Source organism: Amphiprion ocellaris, chromosome 6, assembly GCF_022539595.1.
Source record: "Amphiprion ocellaris isolate individual 3 ecotype Okinawa chromosome 6, ASM2253959v1, whole genome shotgun sequence".
NCBI classification, from domain to species: domain Eukaryota; kingdom Metazoa; phylum Chordata; class Actinopteri; family Pomacentridae; genus Amphiprion; species Amphiprion ocellaris.
In genome coordinates this window covers 37467695-37494431 of record NC_072771.1, presented here as the reverse complement: position 1 = coordinate 37494431, position 26737 = coordinate 37467695, and the positions used below count along the sequence as shown (strand labels likewise).

The 26737-nt window shown below is 39.8% G+C and overlaps 1 protein-coding gene across 1 annotated transcript in view; it reads left to right on the top strand.

The window, feature by feature from the left end:
• Window positions 1-26737, top strand: part of col27a1b (collagen, type XXVII, alpha 1b) — an 88365-nt gene that overhangs the window by 8338 nt on the left and 53290 nt on the right. The window contains exons 3-8 of the mRNA XM_023262471.3: window positions 449-1740; window positions 7144-7197; window positions 15597-15650; window positions 18188-18241; window positions 18335-18388; window positions 25845-25889. Coding sequence (XP_023118239.1) covers window positions 449-1740; window positions 7144-7197; window positions 15597-15650; window positions 18188-18241; window positions 18335-18388; window positions 25845-25889 — 1553 coding nt within the window. The remainder of the gene's footprint in view (window positions 1-448; window positions 1741-7143; window positions 7198-15596; window positions 15651-18187; window positions 18242-18334; window positions 18389-25844; window positions 25890-26737) is intronic.

Sequence of the window (26737 nt, the reverse complement as noted above, 5' to 3'; positions counted from 1 at the left end):
TGGAACTGTTACATAATTCGCCACAATCCCCAAAAGTAAAGGTTGATGTGTGACCCTATATCAGAAATGTTATATCACCTCTTTAAATTGCTTTTGCTGCAGGTTTTCCATTAGTCTTAACTTGTGAACTCCCAGCGTGGCATCGCAACATATTAAATTATCAATTACATTAATGCACTTATGTTTTTCGGTTCATGCTTTGATGCAGATGAGTGCACTTCGATGCTGTTTTCCCTTTTAAAATTCTGACATCTATATATTGTAATAGTTTCCTTTTATGCCCTCTTGTAAACCCATTTGCAATCTGCGCTTTTAATCAAATACAAGTTTTAAAAGCTAAAAAATGATGCCAGAAAAATCCATTTACTCTCAGGTTATGTAAGGGCCGGTACCACAATGTAATGATAATGCAATCACCAACTTCTTTTTCTTGTTTTTTTTTCTAAAGCTGTGGATATTCTGCAGCAGCTTGGGCTTTCTGGGCGCAGAGCAGGAGGTTCTTCATTCTCAGGCGCTCGATCCATCCCCAACGGCATCATCCCCTTCAAGTCCGGAGTCATCCTCACCCCGAGGGCTCATATCCAGGCGCCTCTGCACACCATCATCCCCGCTACCTTCAACACCACCAGCCTCTCCTTGATCCTCAGCCTTTCTGTTCACCGCACCAACAGCGCCTTTCTTTTCTCGGTGCTGTCCAAGAGAAGGAAAGTGCAGCTCGGAGTGCAGTTCGCACCGGGGAAAGTTCTGGTCCACGTGGGACCGAGGAGCTCTGTGAGTTTGGACTATGATGTCTACGATGGCCGGTGGCACAACTTGGCTTTGGATATTCGAGGCCATCGGGTGTCCTTGCACACATCTTGCGGTAGAAGCGTGCATGCGGATTTGTTTTCCAAAAAAGAGGAGGCCCTGGATCTGGAGGGCTCTTTTCTACTGGGCAAAATGAACCACAACTCGGTGCCATTCGAAGGTGCCATTTGTCAGTTTGACATTTATCCCTCTGCCGAGGCAGCTCATAACTATTGTGATTACATTAAAAAACACTGCAGGGAAGCCGACACGTATCGGCCCGTTCTTCCGCCCCTGCTACCTCTTATTTCCACAGATCCAAACATTACTATCGCTCACGTAACTCTGCTGTCGCTGACGGAGATTTCCAGTAAGGCTCAGGCACCTACTTTGGCTGCAGACACCAGGACTACGATTCTCGTTCCAATCGATCGGGATCTGATGTTGAACGAAACATCTGTGTATCAGATCACTCCAAAACCTGGTGCTGGGTCCGTTCCTCCACCGGTTCATCCAGGTTTGGAAAGCCCATCTAAATTTCCAACTCAGACTGTTACTACATCTCTTAGGATCTGCATGACTCCAGCGAACCCAGAGCCAGATTCAGACACCAGAAAGAACACAGAGCAGGGGGATGCTAACCCTCTGAAACCTTCTGGGAGACATTTACCTGTTTCCAGTGGACCATCGGAGGTGAAGCCAAACCTCCGGATCACTTCTGCTTCCACACAGGGGTCTAGTTCCAACACCTACTCTCCTCATGAAAAGCAGCTAGCCACAGTAGCTCCAAAGAAAGTGGAGCCAAAAGTGACCAGTGTGCAGGATGTCAAACCCACCTGGCTTGTCCCAGTCACCCCAGCTGCAACAGATGGCTTCCAAACATTTGACCTGGAGCCCACTCAGTTCTCTCTGCTCGCTGGACCACCTGGACTAAAGGGAGAACCAGGACCACCGGTGAGTGTTTCAACACCAACTTCCGCCTGAAATCCATGAATGAGCACCGGCTTGAGTTAGAAGAACTGTTAGTAGAGCCTGTAATGTTTATTCTGAGCTTCATGAATTAGAGCTTTTGAATTGTGGTTCGCTGCACGTTGAGATGCTTTGGCCCAGTTTCCAAGCTCATATCTGGTACACAATGACACACAAGTTTGGCAGCTTGTTGTTTAAATGTTTGGTCTTTGAGGTTCAGAACTGCTGCCGACGTGGATCCCGATGTGTCTCTTGATTGTGTGATTTTTAAAATCTGGCACAAAGCGTCTGAAATCAGGAAACTGGAAGGAACTACTTCCTACTAATGACGTGTGTTTTCTGAGTCATTTTTTTCCCTCCTGCATGTGGTGTAAACAGTTTTCAGTCCACACCACGTCTCTGCTGATTAAGGTGTGATTTTTCAGCAGCAGCAGCAGCAGCAGCGGTGGACACAGTCAGGTTCATAGCCGGACTCTGCTGCCAGTCGGTGTTTGTGTTAGTGGAGGGGCTGGCAGCGAGGTGTTAGATTCCTCTGAGAGGGAGTGTGACCGCTCGGAGAATGGATACTTTTAAAGCAGGGCCAAAGGTAAAAAGGGATAAAGCGCTTGTGCACAATTAACCATTCAGAGTAAATATTTAAAGGCTCCCGACAATATGAATGCGCCGCTTTGTCCCCCATTATCGAGCGCTGCAGGTCGTCTGGGTGGAAATGTTACCGTCGTGTACAGGAAATGGAAATCCGTCTTTCAGTTCTGTACAATTTCATAAAGAAAATGGCAAATTAAAATGCAAAATTCATTCAAATAATGAGCTATAGTCAGTTTCGCTTGTGTCAGGCCCATAAAAATGCCGTGCAAGGTTATATATACAAAAAAAACATGTATGTGTCAATCTATAATGTCATTTTCTGAGTTATGACAACTTCTAATGGAATTATGTTCAACCAACAAACTATATTTAGTTTTTCTCTGCTATCAAGGATAGTTTTAATTGGTGGCACGAACACAAGTCTTTAATCTCATAGAATTAAGTTATTTTCACTAGTTTTTACATGTTATTTAACAAGACCTTTTGTTTGTTATGAACTTAATTACAATAATTATGATATCGAATCTTTTAGTTGACAAAAATTTTAAAATTAACTTGCTTCAATTACATTTCTGGGCTTTTTCATGTTTTTGTTCACATGGTCTTGTAAGAAATTAATGAATTCAGCAACAAAACTATTGGTAAGAACTTCATTTGTCCTTATTTTGAACTGCAATTTCAACACACTATGTTTAAAGCTTGAAAGCAAAAAGAACACAAATTAAAATTTTCCCACACATTATAGAATAAACTGGCACAGCCCTCACAGCTGAGCAGATTTGTCAAATGAAACTCTGACTTTTATCAGCTACTTTGCTAAACTGAAGGGTAGGTTACCATATTTCTGTGCTAAATACAGCTACATGCAGTAGAACAACTTACTCCATCAACTATATCAGCAGATGGAGCATAAACTCTGTCCACTGCTGGTCATATTACAACTGAAATTATTTCCAAATTCATTGTTTTAGCAGAATTTATATGTAAAAGACATGGTCCCTACCCTGAAATGTCTTTTTTTTTTATATATAGTCCCTCTAACATGCAGTCTTAACTGTCTCACATTCTGCAGGAATATGTAATAGATAGAAATCCTGAACTCGCAGTAAACAAAAGTTTAATTTTCAAGCCAATTTCATTAAGTTCCTACAACTTAAATTTAATTTTTGATCAAAATTGCACAAAATATTAAGTTAATGCAAGTACCAACAATATTATGTCAACACAACCCATGAAAATAGTGTTTGCAATGTAATTTTTTAAATTCTATATTAGTAAATTTGACTTTTTATCTTGCATCCATACATTTTGTTAAGCGGTGGGAATCTGTATCTTAACATCAGCGTTTACTTCAGGTGGTAGTTTTGCTGTTTCTTATGCAATATTTGCTGTTAAAATGCTGATTAAAGAGGCATGTAAACAACCGTTTAGAAGTATTTCAGTGTCATATGTTACATAGATGTATTCATATTGACCATGTGGTCCTGTTCTTCTTTTAAAAACTAAACTGTTTACTCACATTTTCCATTGTTAAAAGCACTTCTCTGTCTTTTATTAGTCACGTTTGATGAAAAACAGTGCCTTAAGTGGAGTTTTCCTGCGTTGGCAGCGAGGAAACCGCAGCTCAGTTTGCCCTCGAGAGAAGCAACCAGCTAGCATCAAACCCTGTGTGGGGCAAAGGTCCCTGAGGATTTGCATAGCTGTATTGTTTGCTAGTGTTTTAGTCTAACAAGATTGCTGATTTAGGTTCATAATCTATAATTAATTCACTGTTTTTTCTAATTGAGCCATTTCAGTAATTGTTTTTTTCCAATCTGATCCCCCTCCACTGGGATTAGAGTTGATGTTGGCGAGTTGTGAGCTGTTTATGAAGACCGAAGCTTTCAGCCACTCACAAGAGAAGGAATGTTTTTCAAAGTTAATGTGACAGAATGTGCTGCAATTTTCATATGCAGACATAATGTTAGCTGAGACAAATGACATAAATGTGAGCTCTGGGATGAAAGGCATGATTTGAGTGGGATCTTCAGAGGACTAATGTCATGTGTACTTCTGAGCCTTTGGTGCATTAGGATGCTTATTACGTGTTCACATGTGTAGGAGGAGGATGTTAGCAATACAGAAGAATAAATAATCCTGACAGTGCCAGTGTCGTCGTAAAATTCAGTGTTTAAGTTTGATGTATTCAGCCACGACAAGCTGCCAACTCTGCTTTTTACTGCATGTTACCTTGCATAAAATACATATAATGAATTTGAAAAAATCTGATTTAACACACATATAATTGCATTTGCTAAGTGATGCAAAGTTTGTCTTAGATGAGAAGTATTAGTGTGTTTAACTAGCACTTTTTTTTGCTTATTTGGCTCTAAATCTCGATCAATTTCTGGCAGTTTTTTTGCTCCTGTTTCATTTTTACTCATTGTTATTCAGCTCAAAAATGCCAAAAATACAAAAAAAGAGCAAAAACAATAACAAAAAAGTTGAATAAATTTCATTATTCTGCAATTTAAAATAAAACATGAAATAAAAATGAAACAACAATATGGAGTCATACGTGTGTCAGTGCCAACAGCTGTTCCAAATACTGGGAAACGACATTCTTTACATGTTTTACTACTTGTATATTTATTCTTTATTTATTATTTTTTTAATGTTTCATACTTGTCTCCTCGCCTACAGTTCAGCCGAAAACTCCCTGAATTTGTGTCACATAACTGTTGGTCACAGTAGTTCCTGAGTTACACTGATAAGTGTGGAATGTTTTAGTTTTTAAAAATCTGGGAGATTCTGGGATAGACAACTCAAAAATATCTTTTGTGCAGTATAGCAACATTTTTAATGTGATATATCATAAAACAGAAATAAAAGTTTACTTTCTCTGATTACTTATTTTGAAAAATTTAAAAAGCTTGGAATCATCAACATTTTTGTGCCCACTGATGCCGTCAGTACTGGAGAAGTGGTGACTTTACATACTATAGAAATCGTACTATTTCTGTTTTTTAGTTTGCTTCCTCTTTAGTTTACTTGTCTTCTATCTGCTCTGTATACACAGCCTGCAGTTCAACCCAGTAGAGTCCAAAACTCTCTGATTGTTGGTTGCAGCAAAGTTCATAATGGCTTCACAGTTGTGCTGAAGAATGCAGATTTTTATTTATTTATTTTTTTTTTAAACCTTTTGCAGCATCTGGTTTTAGCAAACGATTCATTTTTGTTGAATTTTTAAATGACACCTCAGAATAAAATGATTTTGATGAAATATTATTTTAAAGTTGGGTTTGGTTAAGTTTCCCGTCACATATTTGTAGTTATGGGCTGTCTGAAAGCTAAAAATTGAATGATTCTTTCTGTTTTTACAGTTTCTTGCTTTGATAAATCATGAAGTTTTGGCGATTTTGTAAAGGCAACATGTCTTTTAGACTGACAGATTTGCTTTGAAGTTAAGAGAGTTCTGCAACTGAATCCATGACATTAATGTCAATAAAAACTCACTGAAATGCAGTCGATAGTAAATATTAGAAGATAAGTGTCTTAAGATCAACAGTTGGTACCATTAAACCACAGCAGAAGAGGAGGGCAATCCTTATGATTACAAAAAATGATCACAGCTTAAATAATAGCAGTCAGGCAACTCGGTAATAACACAGACAGGCCTGTATCCATGCTTCTCATTGAGTGGCAAATACTCTGATTAGAGAAAAAGTTGCATTTGTGCCTTCTTTCGAGCCGTTTTGTTCTTGTGTTTTCCTTTGGAGAGAGACGTTCTCTGCAGAAGTTCTATCTCTGAATCTGTGCACCACTAGGACTTTACACAAGTTTTCACAGATCAAATAGTTGGAAAATTGAAAAATGATTCCACTTGAATTGCATCTCAATTCACATTGTGACTCGAACCTGCAGTTTTGAAGTCCTGAAAATGTTTTATTTATAAACTGTAGAGCTTCCATGAGGACCGGAGCTCTGGCGCTGCCTTGGCACCGACCTCACTAGTGACCACAGCTCAGACTACTTATCATGTGTGGACAGCCTGATGGTTGCAATCTTAAGAATCTAAAGGTTGAAGAAAGGCTTTTGGCTTTGCAGAGTGTATGCTGGCTGACGGAGTATAATTATAGCTCGTGGTCCTGTCTGAGCCAGACAGAAGTGCTCCATACATCTGACTTTACAGTAGCACCAATTTCAGCCGGGCTGCCTCGAGCTGTTTTTAGGCCCATTTTCCCTTTTTCCTCTTTAAACTTCTTGAGCTCTGGGAAAATAAGTAACATCTCAAGCAAACCCAGGTTCCTTCAGATTGACCCCTCATTAAGTGTGACCTTTCGGGGCTTTGCTAATCCATGTATGAAATTGTTTTAAAGCTAGCTGATGCTTATAATTAATATGATTGGCTGTGGCTGGAACCAGTGCTGACCTCCCTGCCAGTACAATGAGTCAGACTTACAGTCGACGCACTGTAGTGGTTTTTGGACTGAGCTAATATTGGCTGCAGAGGGAGAAAAGGGGCTGCGCTTGCTCCTAACAAGACATCCTCACGCCTGCCAGCCCCTCACTGACAGCAGCGCTTTGCAACTCTCGGCTAACTTCACCGAATGTGTCGTCAGGGAGGAAAAAAAGAAAGAAAAAGCTCTGGATGTTCTCACCAATTGAATATCTGGCTTGAATGACTTTTATAGGCTTTTTTTTAAAACTTTAAACACCCGAAACTTTCTCTTTATAATTCAAGACTCCCCTGAAATGATAGGACAAAAAAATCAGCAGCTCTTTATTTCATCATCTGACGTCTTTTCTGTCTTTTTTTAGGGCCTTCAAGGACTTCCAGGGTTGCCAGGAAAGCCAGGCAAGAGGGGCCCAAGGGTGAGCATGTCACACCAAGTTTCACCCCATTTACCTTCCCGATGTTTTTTAAAAATGCTCCTGCAGTATCTTTGACACGTACGACACCCTGTCTGCGGGAAGATAATGCCATTAGCTGCACACTGACACCGAAGACCTTTGATCAGGCGCTCGGTGACATCTTTGGATTACAGAGAATTATTCAGCCAGACGTTGGTTTGCTTTGGCACTGGGTTTGATCAAGCTGTGCTTCTGTTGCTGCCAAGGTCCATTTGTAAATCTGCAGAGCAAACAACCGTAATGTACAAATCTGCAGGTTGCCAATGTGAAATTAACCGAGCACATAAGGAAGGTATTAGATGGACATAATGGGGAAAAATAAAGTCACTTTTGATACATATACTGTACATCCAGAACAAGTACTTATTGCTTAAAGTAGGCACAGATCCTACATTAACATCACTGAATACTACTAGTGTATTAGACTTCATTCTCATTCTGGGGTGCAGAAACCATACACAGAATGTGCAGATGTTGTTTTAAGCTCATGTTTTCAGAAGAAATACAAGAAAAGAGAAAACACTAGAACCTGATTTGTCCCAAGGGAGGGTTTCTTATTCAGATTGTGCTCTAAAACACTATAGCTGCCGGTTGTTTCTGTAGTTTCTGCTGCTTCTTCACCTCCAACTTGACATTTCACTGGTGAGATAGCGGTTCTTGGTTGCTCTTTTGTGGAGCCGTTTGAACGTTTGTGCTGCAGAGGAGTGTGTGTTGGATCTACCTGCTGCAGCCGTGAGACTTCGCCCTGCAGTTGGGCCTCAGGGGCGGGTTGTGGGAACCCAATCTACTTTAAACAAGGAAGAAAGAGGGCTTTGTCCCCATCTTATTAAAGGCATTTAAGACCCTGTCTGGAGCTCAGTGGCTCTATCCAGTAGTACACCAACCTCTATAGAGTTCATTCATCATCAAGCTCTTGAGACCCGACTTGCAGGGCCACACCGGCTCAGAACGCGAAGCTGCAGTTCAGGTTTTTTAGTTTTCGTGAACCGTCAGAGTTTTCCTGGATGGTTCACATGATTAGAAGGAAAATACCTCCCAGCCACACACATGATCTGCAGACAGCTCACAAGTGGACTCTGGTCCTGCAAAGCCTGAACAAACATTGGGATTAAAAGTGACAGTCACTTGATTTTATACTTGTGCTTCATTTACATATAGTCTACAGCAGGGGTGGGCAATTAATCTTCATACGGGGCCACATGAGAAACTTTGACGGTTGTTAAGGGCCAGACCAGTACACTTAAAAGCTCTGCTCAATATATATCTCAATAAAAACAGTAAATGAAACAATACAATGATATAATGAAAATGTGGTACACAGAACATAACTATTTAATGAAAGATTTTGTTTTTTCATTCAAACTATGACTGCTGCCTATTGAGTTGTAGATATTTACTATCATAAAGACATACTTAAAATGTGAAACTGATTTTCCAAGTGCTTTAATTACTTTTCAGCAGTCACTGTTTTTACAAACGAAGTAACTAAGCATCACTCAGAATTTATTCTACAACAATATGACCATCAGCTGGCAGAGATTTGAAACTTGCCTTATCATGTCAGTTTTTGTTCATCATGAACGCTATGAGGTGTTGTCAGTTTTTCTAAATCTACATTAAGACGACTGTGAAGCATAAAGAAAGAACAGCTCCCCACTACACTTAGAGTAATGTTCAATATATCTCAATAAAAACAGTAAATGAAAGAATACAATGATGTACAATGCCCAACTCTTGAATCTCTGCTCTCAGATCCCAAACTCGTTTAAGCATCTTGTCCAGGCTGATCCATCTGACAGCTGTCTGGTAACCAAGGTCACCATGTTCACTATCATCTCCTCCAAAAAGACAACAAACTGTCTGTAATTCAATGCTCTTGTCCTGATGAAGTTAACTACTTTAGCTACAACATCAGTCACGTGGTTGATTTTTAGCACTGACTTACACACCACCTCCTGATGTATAATACAATGTAAAAATATCAGTTTCTGTTCTGGGTTTATTTCAATCACTTTATCTTGCATCCGTTTCAAAAATCCAACATTTTTCCCTGTCAAATTTGGACAGCCATCAGTTGTAACACCAACCTAATTCTCCCATTTTAGTCCCAGCTTGTTCATGCGTGTATTTACCTCAGTGAACCGTCGTGGTTCCCTTCATTGGCTGCACAGCTGCCAGCTCCTCCGTCATCTCAAAGGTTTTTGTTAGTCCACATACAAAGATGAGTAACTGGGCTGTGTCACGGACATCACAGCTCTCGTCCAGAGCCGAGGAGAAAACGTCAAAATCGTTCACTTTGTTGTGCAGCTGAAGCTCCAGATTTTCGGCGATGCTCTCCACCCGCCTCGTTACGGTTCGCCTCCAAAGGGTCACATTAACGAACGCTTCTTTCTTCTCCGGGCATATAAACGCTGCAGAGTCCACCAGACATTCTTTTATAAACTCTCCGTCAGGGAATGGCTTACTGTTTTTGGCGATTTTGTAGGATATTAGAAAACTCGTCTTGACTGCTGCATTCCTTGATGTGAGCTTTGGTAAAACAAAGTCATTGCTGCTTTAGCAGTTTAGCTAGCAAACCTTCAGATATCCTCCCCGCTCTGCATCAGTCAAATGTTTGTACTTCTCCGCCATGTTTGGTCTCGTAATGTCGATTCAGATCATAATCCTTGAGCACCACGATCTGTTCTCCACAAACCAGCCCACAGCTTTACCTCTGACTTCAGTGAAGACATACTTGGAAGTCCATGTCTTGTTAAAAACTCTGCATTGTCGTTAGCTGACATCTTCCCGGGCTGAAGCTGACCAACAAACCAATCAGCTAAGTATGGAAAGCACGTGCGAAAAAACGTTAATTTAGCAGACCTTTCAAAATAAAAGCAGTGCAGGCATATTGCTTGCATGTATTGTGATGATATATATTTGCATTGACTTTTAATATTTTCCAGTGACCTCATACGGGCCAGTCAGGGTCATCCGGCGGGCCGGATGTGGCCCGCGGGCCGTAGGATGCCCAGGTCTGGTCTACAGCATAACTGCGGATATTTGCTCTGGTTTGACTCTCTTTACGTCTTGTCAGGTTGAAACTTGAAGTAGTTGTAGATGTAGAACAATGTTTGTTAGAAGGCAGACTTACTGAACCCTTTGAACTCCCAGCAGTGTCTGTGTGTCTCATTTTTCCTCACTGTAGGCTCATTTTTCACTGCAATATGTCCTGCACCTCTATAGAAACACCACAACCAAGGTTAGAGGTAGAGAAATCTCGAAAGAAGGAAAAATGTTGAATTTCTTTGATTGCTTAGTTTAAAAAAAAAAGAAAATCTACAACCCTGGAATCAACATACACAACATTTTTCCAAGTGCTGTTGTTACAGACACTTTTTACATTTGTTTTAATTCGTTTCCACACTTGTCTTTTGCTTGCTGAGTGAAAACACAGGCTGCCGTTCAACTGAAAAGCTCTTACATTTTTATCACTTAACTGTTGGTCACATCTGAGCCAGCAATAGAGTCTTAGTTGCACTGATGAGTGCAGACTTTTTTTTGTTTTTACAGAATGTGGTTAAATTAAATGGTTTGTTTTTAGCAAATTTTTAAACGAGACATGTAGAAAAAAGTAATTGTTATGAAATATCCCAAATTTAAACTGAGATTTGTCACAGATGAGTAGTTTAAGAACAGTTGCAAATTTAAAATTCAACGATTCCTATTTTTATTTATTTTTTACAGTTTCTTGCTTGGTTAAATGCTGTCAATTTGGCGATAACAACATGCCTTCCATACAGGCTTTGGGTTTTAGAGGGTTAATGTGGAAATTTATGAATAAGACTAAGTGTGACTGAGAAGCCTGGTGACAGATTCACGGTTGAAAGCACACTAAAGTAGTAACAAAATCACATTTTATTTGCACATGGGATTTTAAATTAGTAAAGATTTCAAGCAAGATCTTTGAAGGTAAACTTTATAAGGCTTAACTTGCAGATTTGTTGTATCATTTCACACTTTAACAAATAAAAAACCAAGAGATTTAGAGGAAAGATGCACAAAATTCCAGATTATGTAAGTTTGAGACAGCATACAAGATTCTGATCACTTATTGTGAAGTTAAAAGACCTGAAGAAGTTGAAGATATGTGCAGTAAATTTATTCTCCCCCACATTTCCTGCTATTCAAAGAGCAATTCCAATCTTCAGCAGTTCATGATCTCATTTCACCTTCACCATCCGCGACGTGCGACCTGTCTGGGAAGTTGTCGACATTCTTGCTCATCACTAAAACTTAACTGCACTTGGAAGGACAGAGCACCAGGAGGTCTTTACCCCTCTGACAGCCAGGTGTCATGTCTGACTGAGCAGACAGACTCACCGCCTCGCAGCGCCTCCTGCTTGTGAGAGCGTCCACGTCTCTTGACATTGCCGTTAGCCCTGGTAAGTCGCTGGAGTTCACCCTGGAGGGGAGGCTCGAGCGCCGATCAAAGAGGGCTTTGTGCAGAGAAACGGACCCGCCAGTGTGCAGTCAGTATCTGGATTTGAAAACACTTGCATGATTGCTCAAAGAATCTATATGACAAGAAATAACAAGGAAAGGGAACCACTGTTTGATTGGTGCAGAAAACTGTAGTGATTTATGCAGGTTGTAAACTTTAGATTCTTCTGAAATGAACCACATGTGCAGGCATGAATAAGCAGTCTCTCGGAGGCTGGATTAAATCTTTCTCTTGTCATTATTGGTTATGCTGACATCCTCCACATTGCTTGTACTTAAGCTAATAAGGAGCACATTTAGAGCTTTCAGAACCATCATCATTATTCTAGAGCCCGACTGATGTGGGATTTCTGGGGCCAATGCTAGGGAATAAAAAATTCAAATATTGATGTATCAGCTCATATTCTTAATCTATTCAAAAAGAAAAATGATTGCTGAATAACTTTACAGTAATACATTTCTCAAACTAATTGGCAACTAACAATAGGAGCACTGCTTGACTCCGCACCACCTTCTGCTACATGTGCTGCAGACGAAGCCGCTCTGCATGACCAAACTAAGTGACGACACTATTTCTAGATGATCCCAAGCATCTTTCTTCTGTTTTCTGTTATGTAAAATTATTTTAAATATGCCTGCATTTGACATCTGTGCCAATATCGGCCCATAAAATTGGCCAAATGATATATCGCTCGGGCTCTAATCATCACCACTGAGTTGATCTGAGTAGATGTCAAAGTCTTGATATGTAGACTTTAAATTAAATCAGTTTTCCATCTGTTACATGAATATTTATGTTGATCTACAGTAACCAATACATGAATGAATAAATGTACATCTGCTGCTCTCAGCATATGGTACACTGCTGCAGAGGAGGTGATGCATTTTATATTCCCAGCTGCAGCAACAGTAGTTTGTTTCAAATAAAGCTTCGGAGCATCAACCTCCCTAAACCAAGTAGTATACATAAACAGCAAATCCAAGGAAAAGGCACTAAAGTGCTAAATTGATCAAATCGGGCAATTTACTGAGCAAGAAATGCTAAAAAACATATTTGTCATTATATTTTGTATTTTTATAGACTCTACAATAAGTTCATTAAAAAACATTAAAAGTTTGGCAGGTTAAAACATGCTAAAGTAGCAACCACAGTCATAAAAATCAACAAAACAGTCATCCAAGGGAAGCAATTAGCGCTTAGTTAGCAGCAAGTTCCCAGCTCTTAATAAGTAAAGGTCCTTTTAATATACACTATATTGCCAAATTATCACAGTATTTCCATGTGTGCAGTCCAGAGGAGGTGTTAGCCGGTCTGTTCAGGTTAACCATCTATAAAAACAGTAACGCTCCTCACGTCACAGATTAAATCAAGCAATTCATTGAGCAAAAAAGTGCCAAAAAATGACACATTAGTCAGTATATTTTGTCTTTTAACAGACTTGACAATCAGTTAATCAAAAAATTTGAAGATTTTCAAGTTCATCATAATAAAAACATACTAAGGTAGCAAATGCGGTTGCAAAAATCACCAGAGCAGTGATCTCAGGGAAGCAATTGGCACTTCGTTCGCACCAAGTTCCCAACTCTTAATAAATAAATAAGTGTGTGAGATAAGGTCATATTAGTATATATTATTGCAAAACCATCACAGTGTTTCCATGTGTGCAGTCCAGAGGAGGTGTTAGTGGGTGTGTTTGGGGTTAATGGCTTATAAAAACAGTAGCAGGCTATGCGTCACATAATAAATCAGGCATTTTATTGAGCAAAACTGCCAAAACACCATGTATAATTCATTATATTCTGTCATTTTAAAGACTTGACAATCAGTTAATCAAAAAATTTCAAGATTGGCAGGTTCATCATCATGAAAACATGCTAAAGTAGCAACCATAGTTGCAGAAATTGCCAGAACACAGACCTAAGGGAGGAAATTAGCACTTAGTTAGCAGCAGGTTGTCAGCTTTTAATAAATAAATAAGCGTTTAGGTCCTTTAATATGCGTTATATTGCAAAACCATCACAGTGTTTCCATGTGTACAGTCCAGAGGAGGTGTTAGTGGGTCTGTTCAGGGTTAATGGTCTATAAAAACAGTAGCGCTCAACTCATCATATATTAAATCAGGCAATTCATTGAGCAAAAAAAAAAAAGCCCAAAAATGACATATTTGTCACTATATTTTGACATTTTATTGACTCGACAATCAGTTAATCAAAAAATTTGAAGATTGACAGATTAATCATCATAAAAACATGCCAAAGTTGCAATCACAAGGGAGGAAATTAACAGTTAGTAGCAAGTTCTCAACTTTTAATAAATAAACATTTAGGTCCTTTAATGCACATTATATTGCAAAACCATCACACTGTTTCCATGCGTGCAGTCCAGAGGAGGTGTTAGCGGGTCTGATCAGGGTTAATGGCTTATAAAAACAGTAGTGCTCCACGCGTCACTCCTGTAAAAGTCGCCGGCCCACATCGTAAACCCGGTCGCAGCTCTGGCACACAGGTGCAGGCCTCAGGTGTGAGCGTGTAGTTCTGTATTTGCTTTAGCACTCGTGTTTGAGTCGGTCTGTTTGCCGGTGGTCTCTAAATGGTGAGTGGCTCTTTCAAATAATCAAGCAAAGACGATGCTCAGTCCTCCTCCTCTCACCCACGTGAAGAAAGATGGACCGAGTGACTCATCCCATCCATTATTCTCGTCTCCGCTGAGATGCCGCCCGCCCACCTCGTCATCAGCACCCTTTACCTTCTTTACCGCAGGAATGCAATTTGTAATACTCTGTCCCGACCTCCCTATTCCTCTCCATCTCCTCCTCCTGCTCCCTCTTCTCGCTTCCTATGTGGAGATAATGACTTCCATACGTTTTAATATCGAGCTAGCAATAAGAGGGTTGGGGGAGACTGGTCTGAATAGAGGAGGAGGAAATCTGTAGATGAGCTTCTGTTAAGTGTCTCCATATGTCCGGCAGCCTGCGAGGGGGAGAGGTCTGGCCTGGGTTGGGAGGAAGAAGAAAGGTTGAACTGCCTGAGCTGGTTGACTCTTTTCCTACTACTGATAATGGAGCTCAGATAAATAGACCAGCTGGATCACCCGACTGTACACTTACACCTCTTGGCCCCCGTAATCCTATCCTTCACGTTTACCTCCAGCTCGAGGGGGATAAAAGCTTCTCTTCAATGGAAAGTCTGAAAAACTCCACAGAATGGGCTCGAGATACAGTAGCTTTCTGTTCTTGAACATGCTTTTTTGCTGGAGAAGATTCTCCCCACTCAGCGTTTTCATCCCCAGCTGAACTGGCGACTCTTCACTTGGATACTGTCGGGAAGTTGCGGCTTTAATTTTTCCAAACAATCCCTCTTTTGCAGACTGCTTGAATTTATAGTCCCCTTCGAAAAAATTGGGGAAAAATAGGTTTGTCTCCTCATTCTCTACACCTGTACTCACCTCACCCGATTTGTGGGAGTTTAGATGGTCCATTGTGATAAAGTATTTGGCTCGGATGGTTCAATGAATTACGCTAAAGCGCCTTATATATCACGGGCACCTACAGTTTTTGTGGCACGAAGCGACTGAAGGAGTATGATGTGATGGATGAGCGGCCTTCGCTTTGTGGGAACCAGTGGAAAAGTGTAAAGATGAGGGAAAATGGCATCCATATGTCATAACTTAGATGCATGAGGTGGGCAGGAGACTCAGCAGATCTATACACAAACACTGAGGGACCTCGGGGCACCGCTGGCTTGTCCCATAACACACATACATCTGTGAATACCTCACATACAGAGTCGACTACCCCTCCCCTCTTTCGTCGGTCTGCTTAATGACCCCCTCGGTCACCTTTTACTCTTCTCTTAATCATGTGTGTTTCTGTTTTCAGGGTCCTCCTGGCCCACATGGAAATCCTGGCCGCCCCGGACTGCCTGGAGTGAAGGTATTAATGATTCAATAATGTTTTCTAGGAAGGAAAATACTTAATCTACGCCGCAATAAAAGGACCCTGACTGTAATCATTTCCTAGTTCTCCGAGCCAAAGAGTTAATAGAACACTCTTTGATTTCACATCCTACTACCCAAACAATTTAAACTGCGCTGGAATCTGCGATCCCTGTCCAATTGAGTGACTGCTACCACTATTATGTAATAATAATCATAAATTAGATAATAAAACTGGCATTTTTGGAAGATTTTTTTCTCTCTTTGTTGATATATCTCACAAAAAAAGGCCAGTAACAATAAATTCAGTCCTCCATAAAGTATTGCCTGCCCAGCTAAAACCTGATATATCTTATTTCTCTGCACCAGAGAGCTCCATTGTTTCCAGAAAGGTATAAAAACATTTCACTGAGCCCCACTGTTAAACTGAGTGTCATGTCCCCACACCAAACAAAGAACATGGCCACTGTTTTGAGTCGATTGAAGCTCCACTATTGTGTTACCTGAAATACTCACAAAGAAATTTCCGATTCAATTATTCACTTCAGTTTGAGTAAGGTTTGCCAAAAGCTACAATGCAGAACTTTTTTAGGAAAGGACTTAGCCCTTAAAATACATTAGGTATGTATTTGTAACCATTTTTTAAAGAGGAGCAAAGACCTGAATTGAATCAATATTTGTTGTAATCTGCCCCAATTTATACCTTTTTCATTTAGCAAGACAAGATGATTCCTATATCTTGAATGTATAGTATCTCTGTGTTTACACATGAGGTCTCGAAAGGGTTACAAGTACTTACTAAAAAATGTTCCATTGATGGAATAAAAACAATCAAATATAAGGCAGAACCTTATATGATCCAACAAACGTCATACTCCTTTTGTGCTCCGTGTCTAATCGAGGATACCTAAACAATGTAAATTTGAAAAGCGAGTACACGTGTTTTTTTTATCTGACTCATCCAGTGTTTGTTTGTGATTTCACTTCGTTTGCATGTCTGAGGTCAGATGCTCTTGGCTTCTTCCACTCACTTGAAAAGCCATTTGTTTTCCCCTCAGGAGAAAACAACAGTTTTAAGTTTTTCTGTCTCACTAATTTGCATGTACTTGACATCGGCCTGTGTTGCAGCCGATTCAGATTCTCAACAGAGCGGGTCTCTTAGTTTCATTGTGTGTCGGTCTGATATCACAAAGAGGGTCTTCATGTTAGATGTTATTGCAATAAAACGGAAAATTGGTCGTATTTCAAGCCTGTACCTAATCTGTCTGAATGAATTGAATTTCAGCATTTTCCACACTGTCTTCTAACATTAAGAAAAAAAGCCTAATTGATACCATGCGTTGGCCTGCTTTAAACAGGGAAAAACCATAACTCTTATTTTGTACATGTGTGTTAGCTGGAGCCCGACTGAAAAACCTGATTCGGCTTAGTTTGACCCATTTGCACACAAACCTCAAACAGCAGACTGTCTGCTCTGGCACAGATCTCTGCTTTGGGAAAAATGAAGCAGTCGGGTGAAAGCAAACAGAGTTTTGTTGTGAATATTTCCCCTTCTCAGCAGATAATGTTATTAAATCGAGACAAGATGATGCTCAGTTACCAACTACTGTAAGTAGACGTAAAAATAAAATGAGCGAAAGTACAGAGTATGCATAAAATCAGTGGAAGGTGCAAGTGCTTGTCAAGGTTTTGAGCTTTCAGAAGAAATTACTTCATTTTCAGCTTAAACTCTCAGCCTAAACTAGCTGAACTGAACACCGTAAGACAGTTTTAAAGAGTGTGTGTGTTGCTCTTGGCTGCAGGTTCGCTCCTGTCACTGTAAAGAAATCAGTCTGGAGAAAATTTCCCACAAACGGCAGCTCGATGCCAAGTTGTAGCCGACACAGACATGCAGTTTTAAATGGACGATGCGCTGTAAATGGCAAATTTTGTGTTTCTTTCGCTAGTAAACGAGTCAAATAGAATGTTTTCTACTGAAGTAGTGCAGGTTTTTCCATCTCTGCTGAGCTGCTTCTGCACTTTTTGGAAAGAATTACCTCCATACTTCTTTAAAAACAGGCTCTAATTACATGATTGTACTCAAATACATCATGTTACAGCATGATTTCAACACCCAGTTTGTCAAATGAAATGGATCAGGATTTGCAGTCAGCTGATAACACACAGCTATTGTTGGATTACGTGGACCTCTGACATTACAGTTGCGTAGCTCTTTTACAAGTAAAATTGGACATCGACTGCTGCTCCAGACAGGATTCCCACTGCCCGAAAAGGGAGAAGAATGTACGCGGTTACTCCCCATCACTCCTCGCCGGCTTGGTGTAAACCGAGTCGCAGGAGGGCATAAATGAACTCCACGTTTGTATAAATACAACCGACACACTCACTAATAAGCAGGATGAACTCATTACTCTTTGATGGGGTGAATGTAAGCTGCAAGCTCCAGGACATATTCAATGAATATCTTGTGTCTGCTGGTGGAAAAGTGTCTTGAAAAGCATGCAAAAGAACAAAATCTCTGTTTTTATGTTCTAGGGACAAAAAGGAGATCCTGGATTGTCCCTTGGTCAAGCCCCGAAAGGACTAAAAGTACGAATTTATCACGTTTCTGTGTTGAATATCAGCAGAAACCATCATGTAAATGAGTCGCTTCATTGAATTTGACCTGATTTGTGTTTTTAGGGAGAGCCTGGAGTCTCCGGCCCTCCTGGACTACCATGCCAAGATGGACGAAAGGTAAAAAAAAATAAGCTCACAAACTGAAAGTGTGTGTTTGTTGTGTGCAAATCCACCAGGAAGTAACCGACTGTTTACTGGCTCTGTCCCATATGTGTGAAAGTTCATTTTCTTGGTGTGTGTCTTCTCCTTTCGCATTCTTGTAGACAGAAATCACAGTGAATGAGTGACTGAATTCTGCATTTGGGGGATCAGTAAATCAATCGCACACTCAACCCCGGCCCTCTCGTAGCTGCCTTTGAAGGTGGAGTCCGTCAGATTGCTGTGTTTGGAGGGTCGAGCCAAACATGGATGTTTGAGCTCTTGTTTGGAAAGCGGCCTAACAAAATGCAGGCGTCAAGGAGCACACCTGTGTTCCTGGCTCCGCTGTGGCTTGGAATATTAAAGGCTTTTTTGGATATCGGTGCCGTTACATCATCGCTATCACAGGCCTTCGAATGTGATGAAGGCAGCTGAGGGGAAAAAGATTACTGGATGAAAAGTTTTACACGCTTTCTCCAAATGTTATGTCATCGGCTCTCTGGAGAGCAGTTCTTGTGAAAAAGTAGGACAAGTTGTGAATGTGGGTTAGCTCTGTGATCTGGCCCTGCTCAGGAGCGACGTTATTTGACTTTGCATACTGCAGCGCTGGTTATCCTGACAGAGAGTGATGGTAAGCAGCAGCCAGGCTCCGTGGCCTTGTGCATTTTATCCTTGGCCTTTTCCCAAGACCCTCACAGTAATTACACATCTCAAGTGGGCCGCTGCCTGCTGGGGTTTCCTACTAGGCACAGAGTGCAAATGAAACGGTAAACTTGAACTCAGTCACTGTGTTTCTACGTAGTTTAGCATGATGGCAGTATTTTTGATTGAACCAATGTTTGACTCATTTATTCATATGTAGAAGTAGAAACACCAAAAGCCACTAGTATGTAAATATTTAATCCTCTGAATTCCAAGTAGTTTTTGGCCATTTTTTGCTCGTATTTCATTTTTGCTCACTGTGGGCTCATTTTTCACTGCAATATCAAGTTCTGCACCTCTATGGAAACAGCACACGCATGACTAGAAGTTAAAAAAACAAAAAACAAAAAAGTCCTTGGTGCAGTATGACACAATTACAATACCATAAATCATAAGACAGGAAAAAACGCAAGTTAAATCTATTGATTGTTTATTATGCAAAAAACAAAATGAAATAAATTAGAAATGGAATCAATGTGTACATTTCCTCCACCCGTGTTGTCAACATTATGACTACACCATAAAGATTCCATTACTTATATGTTGAATTTGTTCCCATACGTGTCTCCTATCTGCTCTGTTAAAACACTGCTTGCAGTTCAGCTGAAAAGGTTTCTGAATTTTTGTCACGTCACTGTTCGTTGCAGCTGAGTTGCTGGTGGCTTCACAATTGTGCCAATTAATGGAGAATTTTTCGACTTTTACAGAATGTGGTTTGAGCGAATGGCATATTTTTGGGGATTTTTAAAAATAAGACAAGTAGAATAAAATTGGGTTCTGCTCAAGGTTTCTTCTCGTTAAAAGGGAGTTTTTTTCTTCCCACTGTTGCCTTAGGACTTTGTCTGGGGGTTCAGGCTTATGGGTTCTGTCAAGCGTCATGAGACTATCTGAAATGTAATGGTGCTATTGAATTGAAAGGAATTTCAATAAAACATCACTATTTTCCCTCTACATTTTGTCTGAAAGTTGATAATTCTCCATTAATTCTGTCTGTTTTTACAGTTTCTAGCTTTGATAAATGTCGTAATAGTGGCAATTTTTAAAACATAACACACATTTCAACCCATCCAGCGATTTTTGGGTTTCAGAGGGTTAAAAAAGGCCTCAAAAACACACAGACTTGAATGCATTCTTTTAAAAAGCCCAGTTATTTCCTCCTAACAGCTGTTACAGTAGATTTTAGCAAACGGGAGTAAACAGTGGAATACAAACAGTGGTATTTACTAGAAAAGCTTTTCTGTTTATGTATTACATTTGGTGCATTAGTGAATATTTACTGCAGCGCGGTGGATTAATATTTGTTAGTCAGATCAGTTCATTGTTTTGGTGTTTTCAGTGGGATTTGTTTATATAGAATATCACTGGACTCATCCTTTAGTCAGAGAATATTTACTCTACTACTGAGGAATGTCGATTAGATTGCTGCGTGCTTCAACTTCGCAGAAAAAATTCATTCCTGAGATCTGCAGCTGAAGTATGGCAGAAATGGTTGATTCCAATACGCAGCTCCTCCGCAGCCACTCTACCATCTCCACCATCTCCACTACCAGTTACAGCCTCGTCATCAGCGGAGAGGGTCACAATGTGCACTTCATTTCCAGCAGTTCCTCCAGATTCCACTTCTTAGTGGTGAGAATAAACCTCGGAAAAAGCTCTTAAACCATCAAGGGACCCAAATGTATCAGATTTATTTAGGCTTATGAGCTTTTCAAGAAAAGGGGGCCCCACCCGAATTACATACTGCAGTGTCAGATTATCTTTAAAGATGTAAATGAGGAACGAAATGATTATAGTGTTTTGCATTTTTGCAGGTTCCACCCTGTTTTCATTTAGATTTTTCTCTAAAACAAGTTAAATTTTGCAACCTGGGAGTTACCTGTTTGTGTGGTGCAGCTGTTTCTTTTGTTATTAAAGCTTATAGAAAAGAAAATCCACACACAGAGCCTCCTTTAAATTACACTTGACAGTTTATGATGACACAGAATTATGTTGTGGTGGAGATAGAAGCAAAACACTGATTGTGCATCGGTACAGTCAAAGGTCACGGCGAGGTCAGAATTTGGACGCCAGAAGGAATGCAAATTAGAAAAAATGGCTGTTATGCAATGTGAGAAAACTTTTGTAAGCAGCTTTTATTTCTTACCGACACACACACACACACACACACACACACACACACACACACACACACACACACACACACAGACAGACACATGCACAGCCTCGTCCTCCTCTGGGACACAATAGAGCAATAATGCCTTTGGCGGGAGCTCCAGCAGTTTGTTATGCAATCGGACAGGGCTGACTATGAAAAACCATCTGGTGCACTCAAGGTTCCTCTTTTCAGCTGTGAAGGACCTTAAAAAAGACAGACCTCTTCTCGTCTGGTGACTCATGGAACATGGAGTCATGGGAAAAGCCGATATTGTTCCTGCTGATTTATGGTAATTGTGGATTTTTTGCTGGGCATGCACCGACATCCTTGTAACAGACTCTCTTTTTCTTGTTCTTGTGATCGGTTCAGGTGGAGCTCTGCGAGTCTGCATTGACCCGAAAGGAAGTAACTCCTGACAGCCATGCAAAGTATTAAAATGCAGCTAATAAAAAGGCAATCAGCTCGCAGAAAGCCACCAGACACCTCATTGCTTGCAGCTGTTCTTGACTCTTGCGGATTTTTTCGATCGCTCCAAGCCAAAACTCCTTATAGTGCACTTTTGTATTCACATTTTACTGAAATTTCATCACCTGCCACACATGAAGCTGGAGGTTCATTCTCTTGTGTGTCTAACCAGCTAGTAAAATATGACTCGCAGCAGCTTGATGTCGCCCCCCCTCCCCTCCTTCCCGTTTTTCTTCTGCTTTTTTTTTTTTGCTGAGTTTTCTGCTGGACTCCTGCCAGAGGAAGCTTTTCTCACTGTGTGTAAAGTTGTAATGGGAAGGTTGCCTGGGAGTCAGTCAGCGGTCGGGACTGTAAAGTACGAAGGGACCGAGTGTCAAAGCGAAACACTGTGGAGAACATTACCAATCCTGGACCTGTGTGCCTTTTATGCAGCCAGCTCTGATCATGGCACGCTGGAATAACACTCAACCTTTTTATGAGGTGTGCAGCCCTCCACATTTTTTCCTTCCTGCTCCTCAGCTTCATATAATAACACTCTCATGCTTTTATTTGCCGATTCATCCAAGAAAGATGTCTTATACTTACCAGATGAGAAGAAGACGAAGTTTCTCCACTGTAATAAATATAAAAATTGATGGAAAGAACAATGCTGCTGCAGGGCTGATCTGGTGTGAGTTAATTATAAGTGTTTGCTCTTCGTAGAGAGGGAGAACTAATGGAGAATGCAATCCACATTGGATTTACACAACTGTGAAACTTGTCCGATTTTCTATTTTTTTTGTCGGTCAACAACACACACACATGCACACTTCAGGGACAAAGTTCTTTCCCTTATTTTTACTGTAGTCAGCTGTATCGGCTGTGCTGGAAGGCCCGGACACATTCTTTTGTCCTTCCGTGGCTGCATTGCTTTTGGCTCCTGCAGGAGACTCATCTACTCCCAGAAACCCTATAAAATGCTTCCAACTCGCTGCACATTGCTGCCTGTCTGCAGATAAATAGAGAAATAATCAGGAGGTTGACAGAACCAGACTATAACGGAGAATTACTGCAGCCAGTGAACCGGCATCTGGCTCCAATCTGTGTCCAAAAAGCTGCAGGAGATGTGACAGAAAATTAGAATCTTGAAAAATGGTTGCCTTTTGTGTTTATTTATTTCCCAGCGAGGACTTATTGGACTCAGGAACCGGCTCTAAGTCTGGAGTCTCGACTGATTGCTCTGTAGCTGTGGGATAGCTGTAATATGTTTTCTGAAAATGCTCCAGTGGCGTCCTGTTAATGTCTTTTCTCAGTTGAGATGATGCACTAGACTGATTCTGGACTTTTTTATCGATACGAGACGTCAACCTGCCAGCGAGATTTTACATAGCAGCTTCAGTCGTGTCAGTCCGACTCTGCCTCAGCGCCTTCGACCCGGCCGACCCACCGGTGGGTCCATCAATATTAACTCCCCCTCTCAAGACAAACTGTTTTTAAACCTGCAAAACTTCATTTTAAATTTTAATGGCGAGGCAGACGCCAAACGTGTCAGGCTCCGTTACTGCAAAATACATCGTAAATGATTCACAAGATGTACAAGCTATAGAATATACGCATTTTGAATTCAGGTTTTAATATTTTATTGATTGTAAGCACCAGAATGCTGAAATGCCGTGCCGGAAATAGTAGATGTACAACCTACGACACTATATGGTATGTTGTATTGTAACACACTTCTTCTATCTTTAAAGACGATTTATCAGAGAAAAGTACTGTTTGTTTTCATGCATAGAGTTATTCTGACAGCACTCTCATGTCTGTTCATTAAATATGAACCAACAACCAGAAGAGGGTTAGCATAGTTTAGCATATCTTGTTTCTACCTTTGTGCTAAACTGAACTAATGTTTCATAGCTGTAGCTTCTTATTGAACAACAATTAGTTTTTAAATGTCGAACTATGCCCTTCAAAGTGGAAATTTAAAGTAAAAAATGGAAATTTGAAGGTCCCATTGGGTGAAAGATCATTTTTAATTTGTTTTCTATATCGTAAAACCTTAAAAATGAATAAACCAATGTAAAATAATGCTGCGAGAATTGAAAAAATGTTAACTACTGCCAGTCCTCAGCCCCCCAAGCTGGTGTTTACATCTGTTAGCTTCTCTCCTGCTCTCTGTGCTCACATATGCTTCATTTTAATACAACTAAATTCACAATAAAGCTGTTCTCATTTACATTTATACCATGCACAAACAAAAGAAACAAAACAAAAAACGGACTGCAGTGAATTCAGTCATACTTTCATGTGAAATGAAGAAAGTCAGAAGTGATAGAAAGTCCTGGTCTCACACACACCATGTGTTCAACTATGAGAGGTAAATGACAGCTGCAGAGAGAGTTTTCTTCCTGAAGGTGGCGTGGACAGCAGTAGCTTCGCTGTATTTAAAGCTACAGACACTAAAGCAACCTGTTTCGAACATAAGAAGATTAGAAATACATTTAGAAAACGGAACGCTTTAACATTCAGAAACTGTAGAAATGGTGAAAATAATGGCACATACCTGTAAAATAATGATTTCTTTTATCTGATTAAAATATAGTAAGACAGTGTGATTGTATGAATTGTCATTGAAGAAGAACAAATTAATATTAACAGATTTTTGATGTAGACATTATTTAGTTTTGGTCTTTTTTTTTTTTTTTTTTACACTCAACATGTAAATTAATACTTTTGCTATGTTATGTTACTAGATATAACTGCTGTTTAACAAAATGGGTATCATCTGTGTATTCAGTACTTTATATACATAATTTTTCTATCAAAGAATGGCAAATATCTTTAGCATGTTTTACTGGTTTAAATACATTAAAAAGTGTATTTTTTTTATCTAAATTTTTTTTACGGTTAACATGCAAATGAATACTTTACTCTGTCATTTTACTGTTCTGTTATTAACCTTAAGTTAAAAAAAATAAAAATAACAGTAAATTGTTGAAATATATACAATTAAACTTAATTAGCCTTGAAAATTTCATTTTCATATGTGACCTTTAAAAAGATATAGTTGCATTCTGCAAGATATTTTAAAAATGGCTGCTCCTGGTTGTGATTTCACCCTAAAATTAGCCTAATCAAGTCAAGAAATCTTACATTTAGTCACATTTTCCTTCATTACTGCCACCCGCTGCGTGTTAATCCTCATATATTAACTCTGGCTGCAGGTCGGAGTTGGTTTTGTGCGGATCTCTTGATGGTGGCTTGTTTGTTTGCTCCCGATACAGATTTTTTTCTGCCTGTAGTTTAGTTGTTATGCAGCTGACAGTTCAACACAGCTGGTGGTTAATGACTTTACAGTTGAGAGGATCGACTTGTTCTTCTCTCAGAGATGACTTCGCATGACTCTATCTACGCTACCATGGGCCTTGATTGTGAAAAGATTAATACATTTTGTAACCAGCTGGCATGCTCATTTGACATCACAGTGCATGAAGGTGACCATTAATTACCCTTTTGGGTTTCACGTGCTACTGCCTAATTGGTTTACTGGTTTAATTAATGCAAGATGGTTCAGAATTGTTTTGTCAGAGTGCAGCGATGGCAGTGATTAGGCAAAACTCAAGGCCGAGTCGCCGTGCTGCAACAGCAAATAAAAACTGCATTGTTCTTGTGCAGAAATCGTAAATAAGTGCTTTATTCAGGGTTAACCAGCCAGCACTGCCGATAAGTGGTCTATTAGTTTCACAGCTATTAAGGTTGTCTTTGCTGTGGAGCCTTTTAAACAAAGCCTTCCAGGTTTTTTTATTAAGTTGTTTCATTCTACTTTTTTTTAAAATAAGGAAATAAAGTCACGTTCTTTCTGAGGCAATTGGAAAATCCTCAACATAATTTCAGCCCCCGCAGAGCTGACTGAGACGCTCCTAAATACTAGGTGATAAACTCTATAACAACAAAAATTTAATTGAATCTGGTCATTGGCCATTAAATATTTGCTACCCAAGAAGGACACAATCCCTTTTCTGCAAAGCGCATCATTTAGCATTGTACTTCCTGTGGTTTTGTGATCATCATATGCCACAATGTTTGAATTATTGTTGAAAGTGCAAAACTTTGAACTTATTGTTTCTTTTTCAACAGGGACAAAAAGGTCATCCTGGTCCGTCTGGTCTCCCAGGTGAACCTGTGAGTATTTTTTATTTCCCTAGAAGCATGGCTGCAGAATGATTTAGTGGGGCAGATAACTGCAAATATCAGAAGAACTGCATATTTTGTAATACAAGCACCAAAACTGACCTCATGTAACATGAATTTCCTGATCGGCACCGATTTTTTTTTTAAAGATGGCCACCGTTTCAACATGCAATCCCATATGTTTTCACACAGCATGATCTTTTAGATTGATTTGGTTGGTTTTACTGTCAATGTATATGCTATTTAGCATGTAGAATCCAAATTTTGTCACCAAGCATCAAAATCATTCCTCATGCCGCACAGATTTTCAAATTGATGCCAATATTTCAAGATGGCTACCATTTCTGATACTCATTTCAGTATATATTCACACAGCACGATCTTATGGAGCAATTTGTTTGATTTTATAGTCAAATATATGGAATCTAGCATGTAGAATCTACATTTGCAGGTTATAACACAATAACTTATATGCCAAGAGCTAGCTTTTGGCCACTCTGATGTAGATTCCAGTACAGGTTTTCATGGGTTGTGATATTGTTTCAGTATCTGGATAAATAAAGGGCAAGAAGTCAGACTGGCAAACCTGAAGGGTGTTTACATGTTCTGTACATTCTAATCTGCCCTAACATGTAAATGCAATTAGAACTAAGAAGTTTGAAAAACAAGCATGTGTCGGTGTTAATATTTTTTCTAACTAACAGTAAAATAATACTAATTCAAACTCAAAGTAACTCAAAGTACCTGCTTAATTCAAGGGGATTTTACTGTCCTGATTGCATCAATAAACTTAAATTTAACATTTGCTATCCCGTTTTGACTTTAAATTAATGCGACTT